This window comes from Mandrillus leucophaeus, unplaced genomic scaffold, assembly GCF_000951045.1.
Source record: "Mandrillus leucophaeus isolate KB7577 unplaced genomic scaffold, Mleu.le_1.0 Scaffold510, whole genome shotgun sequence".
NCBI classification, from domain to species: Eukaryota; Metazoa; Chordata; class Mammalia; order Primates; family Cercopithecidae; genus Mandrillus; species Mandrillus leucophaeus.
The window spans coordinates 1,223,794-1,233,121 of record NW_012105476.1 but is presented as its reverse complement, the minus strand read 5'-3'; the positions used below and the strand labels follow the sequence as shown (position 1 = coordinate 1,233,121).

The 9,328-nt window shown below is 61.5% G+C and overlaps 1 protein-coding gene across 1 annotated transcript in view; it reads left to right on the top strand.

Annotated features, from left to right (window-relative positions):
* Positions 1–7,552: 7,552 nt before the first annotated feature.
* Positions 7,553–9,328, top strand: part of LOC105551236 (ubiquitin carboxyl-terminal hydrolase 64E-like) — a 37,916-nt gene continuing 36,140 nt past the window's right edge. Inside the window, 3 exon segments of the mRNA XM_011996403.1 lie at positions 7,553–7,730; positions 8,029–8,125; positions 8,218–8,339. Of these exon segments, the coding sequence (XP_011851793.1) occupies positions 7,553–7,730; positions 8,029–8,125; positions 8,218–8,339 (397 nt within the window).

The following is a 9,328-nucleotide window of genomic DNA, read 5'->3' as shown; positions in this document are numbered from 1 at the left end:
AGAGGCCTTTCTTTAAAGCTGAGGCCAATGGACAGGTTCCGGTTTCCTCTGGGTCCAGCTTGGCCCCACAGGCCTCTCCCGCCCCCTCAGGGGGCATCAGAACTGTGAGGCCCTGTGCTGGGGCCAGAAGGGCCCAAGGTGACCCATGTTCCATGGTGACCTTTGACCTGGCCCAGAGTCCCATAAGCACAGGTCATTACTTTTGATCGGAGGTCAGCTGGGGCTGGGAGGCACCCAGGAGGAGCTTCCAAAGCAGGGGTACAGGACACAGCTTGAGGGAGGCTGGAGGTGGCAAAGCCCAGGCCCCTGGTGCCTGCACAGGGACCTAGATTCCACCCTGCCCTCATGAGCACAGTGGGGCCTGGTCCCAAAGTTCTCCTCTTAGGGCTCTGCTCCTGGTCTGCATCCAAGTTGACATTCCCTTTCTCCCCAGGCCCAGCACTGCACCCGCAGGGCAGCCTGGATCTCACTGAAGAAGCCCCAGGGAGCAAAGAGCCCAAAATATTAGTGAGCAGGGACCCCCAGCCTCATGTGGGTGACTGTCCCCAGTGGGTTCATGCCTGTCTCAGCAGAACAGGCGGCTCTGTGCTTCAGTAGGTGTGTTTACCTAGACCTGGGTCTGTGGAGGCAGTCCTTTCTTCCTTTCCATCTTTTTTCCTGTTTAGCTTTCTTTTATTTCTGCATATGTCTATGTATCCCTTTTCCCATCTATACATCTATCCCCCATCCATCCCTCCATCCATCCATCCATCCATCCACCCACCCACCTATTCACTCATCTATCAATATATCTATCTACCTGTCCATCCATGCATCCATTCATCTGTCAATTCATTCATCTTTCCACCCAACCACCCATCTCTCCACCATAGTACCCATCCACACACCCGTTCACTCCTCCGTCCATGCATCCATCTATCCAGTCAGTGATTTGCGGCTGTGAATCTGGTGTTCTTTCATTTCCCATCTCTCTCAGCCAATGACTTGGCTCCTCCTTTGTTCCCTCAGATACCCTTGAATGTACTACCTTCTCTGCGGGCCCCGGACCCCTGACTCAAGAATGGTGTCTCCATGGTCATGTGGTTGGGTGTCAATCACAGATCAAGGAACTCCTCACAGCAGCTCTGTTTCTGAAAGGGCTGGTGACACAAGGCAGGGGAAGGACGTTTCAGGCTGAGGCAGGAAAGGCGGAGGTGGGAGCACCGAGTAGAGCCTGCTTTATGCTATTCATAAAATCAAACATCTCCCCTCGTTTGCCGCCAGCTGCTGGGCAAAAACAGCTCTCGGTCGAAAGGCTTCCAACTCAAGAGGCTGGCCTTGCAACAGCAATCTCTGTTGGTACGGGCTCCACACAGGAACGTGGCTTTGCCGTGGGGCCAGGGGCTTGGCGCACCGCTTAAACCAGCTGGCTGGCTTGGCAGCCTCGCAGGCCTGAGCCGTCTCCAGGCAGGCGAAGCAGAACTTCGTGTCGCACCGGGAGCACGTCACGTACTTGCAGCGCTCCTTGTGCTCGATGAGCAGCCCGCACTCGGGGCAGGCCCGGATGGAAGGGCAGCCTTGGATCGAGCTGTCTGGGAGGTCCTTGGTGGCACAGGTGGCGAGGATGTGCAGGATCGGGTCCCTGCAGTCCTCATTGCCACAACGGTTCGAAGACAACATAGGCCCTTTCCAGGCCTGCATGCACTGCCAGCAGAAGTCGTAGGGCACACCCCGTATGGTGCAACAGACTGTGCAATGCACCCGAAGCTCGGCTGGATCCTTCCGCTCCACGAGGCTCCTGCAGCCTGGGCACTGTGGGGAGGGGCCTCTCAGAGCAGGTGGAAGGAGCCCAGCCTCCCCCGCCACCTCCCCGCGGGGACACAGTGAGGGCCCGGCTGTGGGAGGGAAGGACCGCAGGGCAGTGAAGGACTGCGGGGTACTGAGGTGCCTTTCTGGGGACCAGCATGGCAGGGCTCAGACCTCCCGCACTGTAGGGCAGGGCCACAGGACCTGAGGACTCTCACCACTTTCAGGTTGCAGTAGCGTCTCATTGCAGCCTGGGCAAGTCCTTGCTCGAACTCCTGCTGCTCAGAGTCGCTCAGCTGGGTGCAGCGGCGTACCTCCGGGTAGAGCCACTGGGCCCCACACTTCTTCCCCTTGACTTCCGCGGGGCAGTGGAGTGTGTACTTGCCCTGAAAAGACAGAGTGGGGAGGGCCCAGAGTGCGCCTCACACCAAAGGCCCCGGTGTGGCTGCAGTCCCCACCGCCAGCCCGCCAGGCCCTGTGCAGACTCCCCTGGGACACTGCCCCTCAGGCCCCCACGTCCACCTGCCCCCCTGAGGGGTCCTGAGTGTGCTCTGCGCCCCAAACCAGGCCTCTCGTGGAGCCCAACGTGCACACTGCATCCCACACGTGGGGCTGCAGCCTCCTGCTGAGGACCCGGGGTGCTGCTTCCCAGCCCAAGGAAGCCATTAACTGGATTCTACCAAAGGAGCTGGGAGCCTGCCTCCCTCCAGATAGGTCAAATCTAGGGGCTCTCCGGCCCCCTCATATGGCAGGGAGGACTCCACATGGCATGGCTGTGGCCGAGCCCCTACCTGTTTTATCAGCTGGAGGCACCAGAGCTTCAGGTTCTCTGGGTCCACTGCATGCCCACAGCTCATCTCCACCCTGTCCACACCGTCATACTCATCCCCTGTATGGGCCAAGGGTCTTCGTCAAGGGCACAGTGCAGCAGGACTTTGGCACCCCCAGTCCACACTGTTCTCTGCCAGGGCTGTCGGGGGACAGCACAGTCCCTCAGCCTCCTCATCCAGGGTCCTTCCTCTCCCTCCACCACTCCCTCTTGGCCTGAGCACACAGCCTTGTCCCCGGTGCACACAGAGAAGCCAGGGCCCTTTGCAGGGTAGGCCATCTCTGTGGGGTTCCTCTCTGGGCTGCTCCTGGCACTAGAGCAGGTGCCTGTGCCTTTTCAGCCCCCACCCACCCTGCCCCACCCCTCAGGCCTCATCTGCCATGGCCACCCCCTTCTCCTGGCCTCCCTGGCTGGTCACCAGATTGCAGGGAGGGCAGCAAGGCCAGGATTGGGTGTGGCAGCAGGACAGGGCAGGGATGGGGACCTCAGCAGCCCTTCAGGGGGCAGTCTCAGGTGTTGGCTGTCAAGGACACAGTGGGGCCGTGAGCCCAGGGAGAGCCGCTCCACAGCGTGGGATGGAGAGGGAAGGATGGTGCCACCTCCATCACAGAGATCTTCAGCACAGGAGCCAGTGGAGGAGGTAGGGAGGGCTCAGCTTCCCACGTACTGAGTCTGACCTTCGGGTTTGAGCAGCGCCTGCCCCTGTTGTCATTAGTGCCCCAGATTTAATGGGGGTCCCTGAGAAAGTGGTCTAGAAGCAGCCAAGGACAGAGTCCTGTGTGCAGGACCAGGCTCCGGGGAGCATGAGGAGAAGTCCAGCATGTGTGCACAATGGAGGGTGACCCCTCCCCAGGCTCCTATGCAGAGCCTCTGGGGACTTCCACTCGAGATGAGCCCAGCGCAGAGGGAGGAGGGGCACCTGGAGGCTGTGGGTTCATCCCTGGCTCTGCTGGGCCTGGGAAGGCTTGCTTTCTCCCCGAGCCTGTTTGACTACAGAGACAGGGTGGGGAAGCTGAGCCCATGCCTGGCAGCTGGGACCCTGGAGGGCCTGGCTTGTGGGGATCCCTGGTGGTCCTAGGGGGCCCGCTGCTCTTCCTGGCCCTGCGTCCAGCACCGAGCCACGTGTGGCTAACACAGCCCAGGCTTCTGGCTTTGGGTCCTCCCATCTTGGAAGTGGGGCCCTTCCTCGGCCCCTTTGCTCCAGCCTGGAGCTCTGGAGTCACGCTGGATTTATTTCCCTCCACTTTTCCCAGACCCTGCGGGGAGGGGTGTCATACCCTGGGGGCTCCTCCCCACCTCCCCAAGGTCCCCCCAAGGTCCCCACCTGCTCTGGCCTTGCCCAGGGAAGACCCTTGTGAACCAAAGTTCTCTGAAAAGGAATCTGGAGGAAAGGGACTTTATTCCAGTGAAGAGTTTGTGAACCCTGGAGGCTCAGCCTCCTGTGCCTGAAAGAGCAGGGGAGGTCAGAGGCGCTATGGAAAGGAGAGGTGTGGTGAGAAGGAGTGCCTTCTGCATCGCTCATTTCACTGGCACTGGTAAGGTTCCGAGGAGCTGGCAAGCGCTGACCAGGGAGTGCTGCCCGTGGTGTGGAAAACTCGTCTGAGTATTGTAGCCAGACTCCCGGGTCAGGAGATAAAACAGACTTCAGGTTACAGCCGGCAGCGTTCTCAGCTGCCAGGCTCGCCGAGAAGGGTGTTTGGAGTGATGTTTTGTGTTCTGAGTGCTGTCTCCGTGCCCCAGATTTAATGGGGGTCCCTGAGAAAGTGGTCTAGAAGCAGCCAAGGACAGAGTCCTGTGTGCAGGACCAGGCTCCGGGGAGCATGAGGAGAAGTCCAGCATGTGTGCACAATGGAGGGTGACCCCTCCCCAGGCTCCTATGCAGAGCCTCTGGGGACTTCCACTCGAGATGAGCCCAGCGCAGAGGGAGGAGGGGCACCTGGAGGCTGTGGGTTCATCCCTGGCTCTGCTGGGCCTGGGAAGGCTTGCTTTCTCCCCGAGCCTGTTTGACTACAGAGACAGGGTGGGGAAGCTGAGCCCATGCCTGGCAGCTGGGACCCTGGAGGGCCTGGCTTGTGGGGATCCCTGGTGGTCCTAGGGGGCCCGCTGCTCTTCCTGGCCCTGCGTCCAGCACCGAGCCACGTGTGGCTAACACAGCCCAGGCTTCTGGCTTTGGGTCCTCCCATCTTGGAAGTGGGGCCCTTCCTCGGCCCCTTTGCTCCAGCCTGGAGCTCTGGAGTCACGCTGGATTTATTTCCCCCCACTTTTCCCAGACCCTGCGGGGAGGGGTGTCATACCCTGGGGGCTCCTCCCCACCTCCCCAAGGTCCCCCCAAGGTCCCCACCTGCTCTGGCCTTGCCCAGGGAAGACCCTTGTGAACCAAAGTTCTCTGAAAAGGAATCTGGAGGAAAGGGACTTTATTCCAGTGAAGAGTTTGTGAACCCTGGAGGCTCAGCCTCCTGTGCCTGAAAGAGCAGGGGAGGTCAGAGGCGCTATGGAAAGGAGAGGTGTGGTGAGAAGGAGTGCCTTCTGCATCGCTCATTTCACTGGCACTGGTAAGGTTCCGAGGAGCTGGCAAGCGCTGACCAGGGAGTGCTCCCCGTGGTGTGGAAAACTCGTCTGAGTATTGTAGCCAGACTCCCGGGTCAGGAGATAAAACAGACTTCAGGTTACAGCCGGCGGCGTTCTCAGCTGCCAGGCTCGCCGAGAAGGGTGTTTGGAGTGATGTTTTGTGTTCTGAGTGCTGTCTCCCCCCTGGCTTCTCAGCTCTCTGGCCGAGTATGACAAGAATGACCCAGTTCCTAGGATCAACATCCACACCCTCCCAGCAGAAGTTCTCAGCCCTCCCCTCCCTCCACCCCCTGCAGCCACCACCCGCCACTGACCTCACCTCTCACCACCCTCTCCTGGTCCCCCAACTCCAGTCACCGTGGTCCCGGGTGTCTGGGGTTCTGGGAAACCCAGGTTCTGGGGATCCCAGGCTCCTTCCTCAGTCCTGTGTCTGCCCAGTGTGGAAGCCGCCAGGAAGCTGGCTGTAAGCCAGGTTCTCTCAGACCCCAGCAGCTTGTTTTCAAGTTTAGGAACTTGGGGGGTGATGGGGAGGAACTCCTTTTACATCACCTTTCCAGTCCAAATGCAAGCCTCTAATTAAATCTAGTACTCCCCGACCCCATCCCACCCCACCACCGTGTCTGCCCGGACTCACCAGTTATCTCATCTTTGCCCTGCACGAACTTGAGCGGGGGCTCAGGGGCGCTGTGGCTCATGGGGAGCTGGCTTGGGGGCCCTGGGGCTACGGTCTGGCCTTGCACTCTCCACAGCTGGCAGGAGCAGCCAGCAGCTCAGGCTCCAGCCCCACCCCTACCCACCCCTGTCCCGCCCACTGGGGGAGCTGCCTGGGCCACCCCACCCCAAGGGCTGCCAGGAAGGGGGCCCCCAGGGGTGCACCCCATCTCTGATGCAGGGCAATGCTCCCAGTGGCCTTCCAGCTAGGGAAATGGGGCAAAGTTGGGGTGGACATCGACCCTGATGTCCAAAACGGACGCTTGGTGAGCTGCAGGCACCAGGGAGGGGAGGGTCCCCCAGGCAGTGCCGCCTCCAGGCCAGCGCATGGGGAGTCCCACCCTCAGGCAGAAGCCAAGATCAGGGCCAGGCGTTCCCAGGCTCCTCCTGCCTGTCTGTCTCCAGATGAGGAATTTTCGGTTTGGGGGAGTGGCGTTGTTTGCTTGCCTCCATGTGCTCTGCACTGCATGGGGGACTGTCTCCCCACCTGCAGCCCCAAGGCCAGCCATGGGGGCAGGAGGGTGCAGTGGCTGGAGCCCACCCCTCAGGGCCATGCAGGGCAGGGGCAGTGCCCAGATCGGGACAGGGGAAAGGGCAGTGGGCTTCCCCTTTGGGGCCCCTTCCTCACCCCCCAGGATTTCCCAGTCCCCCTTCCCCCTCCAGCACCCACACAGGAAGGAGAGGGCGGGGAGTTCTCAGAAATGTTCTGCAGAGGAGAAGGAAACTGAAACTCGCCCCAGCACAAACAGGGAGCCCCACGCCCATCCTTCCTTGGCCCCCACCCCAGTGGCCCAGAGAAGGCAGCCAGGGCGAGACTTTGTCCTGCCGCACAGGGAACATGCCTCCAGATGGGTGAGGGCCTCTGGACTCCGTGCCATGAATCGCTTTCGTTCGCCGGGTAGAATCCCTGCCCTTTTCCCCTTACGGTGTCTTCGGTTCGCAGCGTGGGAGCTGCGCTGGCCTGCAGCGTGCTGCCTTCCTTTCCCGCGGCCCGGCCTCTCTGCTGCTCTGGCGCCTGTGTCCTGGCCGGCACAGAGACTGGCTCCGGGAGGCCGGGGTGTGCAGCCCGGCCAGGAGGCTGCACTGTGCATGTGGCAGGGGAGGGGGCACCACCTGTGCCTGGAGGGGTCTTGTGTGGAGAGCAAGGTCTCCACTGACACTTTCTCCTTAAACCAAAAGAACATTAACTGTCCCTTGGGGAGGGCCCGGGCTGCCCGTGCTCAGCGCCTCCGGGACGCTGCAGCTGCCTGGGGCTCTCGTGTGGTGGCCTGGTGGTGTGAGTGTCACTGCTGCTCCTGGCCCCAGTTCCTCCTCAGTTTCCTGGGGTGCCTTTCACATGTGCTGGGCTCAGAGCAGTCACACCTGTCCGTGGGACACACCAGCCTGGAGTCAGCACAGAGCCCTGAGTCCTGTCTCCCTGGCCGCCGCAGGGACATGCTGGTGTGGAAACCGTGAGGCAAACGTATTTGCTGACCGGCGCGCTGCAGGTGCTGCCTCGGGCAGGAAGCCTCGCCGTGGCCGCCGGGGCCGTGATGCCGTGACCCACAGAGACGGTCGTGGTAAGTCCACACCTCCAGCACGGGCCCGGGGTGGATGCTGAGCTCCAGGGAACCCAGAGCTTCTCTCCCAGCACCTGCCACCCAGACAGGACTTCCCTCAATGGCCTGCGGCAGCAGCACCCTCTGGGCAAGCATATCTGGAATGGAGCCGCTGCGGCAGGTTCTGCAAAAGGCGAAAGCTGTTGCGCTGTACTGTTCGGGGCCCCTGTGGGCACTGAAGCATTTTGTCACCACAGGCTGGACAGATGCGGAGACCGAGTGCAGCCAGGAGGCTCCAGGTAGGACTCCTGGGTCTCTGGGCAGGGGCCCCAGGGAGAGCCCTCTGGGATGGTGCTGGCCCTGAAGTGTGTTGAAGGAGGCTGCTGCCACTGTGGGCAGTGGAAAAGGAAAGGACAGAGGGCAAAGGCCCTAGGCCCCTTGGACCCCTCTGCCTGGTGAGTGGGGAGCTCCCAGGCTTGTGTCCAGCCCAGTGTGAAAAGGAAGGAAGTCAGAGGCCCCCTCTCTGAGACTGGGGGCGCCTCCAGTTCTTGGGGGAGAGGCTGTGAGTTCAGAAGGCTTTGGCCACGGTCATCCTAGGTGGAGCCCGCTTTGCGGGTCTCATCAATCAAGGCCTCACCTGCTACCTCAACGCCCTCCTGCAGTGTCTCTTTCTGACACCTGAATTCCGAGACAGGTGAGAGGCTGGGTGGCCTGAGGGCCTCTGGGCCAGGTCCCGGCAGGTCTGTGCGGACGAGGTAAGCACCCAGGCTTCCTCTGTGGCCACAGGATCCAGGAGAAGCCTTGGACCTCCGAGCCCGAGCAGGCTCTTGGCCAGATCTTCAGGGGGCTGCAGAGGCGGTGTGGTCCTGTGCCAACGAGTGCCCTCACCACCTGCCTGGGTCTGCACAGTGAGTGGACGTTGGGAGGCACAGGGACAGGGCACCAGGCAGAGGTGGAGCCCAGACCCTGAGATCCCACGAAGGGCTGTGTGTCTCCCTGAGGGGTCTGCACCACCCCTGACCCGGTGCCACTGGGGAGCAGCGTTCAGCGAAAGTTGGGAGAAGGCGGTTGCAAGATGGCCAGAGGCCTGTGTGGGGCGGGTTCCAGGGGAGAGTCAGGAGCAGAGAGGCTGACCCATGGGTGGGGCGGGCCCCTTTCCTGGACACCTCAGCGTAGAGTCTGTGACTCACCTGCCCAAGAAGCATCCCGGGGCTTCGCACCGTTGGGAGGGGAGGAAGCGGGACCTCGGGGAGTCACCAATGTGATCCAAGCATGTGCTGGCCCAAGGAAGACGCTGCTGGGAGTGTCCAGAGAATAGGAGCCCTCTCAGTCCCCCGGGGCTGGGACACTGCGGTCCATGAGCTGATGGTGGCAGCAATCGCCAAGTGTGGGGGGTGTTGTCAGGAGACTGGGGGTAGGGCTAAGGGACACTCGCTCCGTCAGCAGGAGGGGCATCCACCTTGTGCCAGGCTGGGTTTAGAGACTCTGCCAAGAAGAAATGTCCACACTCTAGAGGGTGGGTCAGAGGGAAGGGCCAGTGGCCAGGCTATAGCTGGGCCCCACCCCAGGCCCCATGGACAGCTGGGCAGTCAGCCTGTCATTCCAGGGCTGACTTAGAGGCTGGGCCTGAGGGTGCTCCACTGCCCAGCCAGGCTGTCCCTGTTGCTCTCTGAGTGCCCAGTGCCACTCCTGAAGTTGGCTCAGGGCCTATTTGCTGAAGGAATGAGTGAATCAGTGAATGGACAAAGGAGTGAACAAATGCTGGAGCTTGACCTGGGGTCCCCTGGTCAGGAGGGAAGGGCCAGAGCAGGAGGGAAGGGCCAGAGCAGGAGGGGAGGGTCAGAGCAGGAGGGGAGAGTCAGAGCAGGAGGGAAGGGCCAGAGCAGGAGGGGAGGGT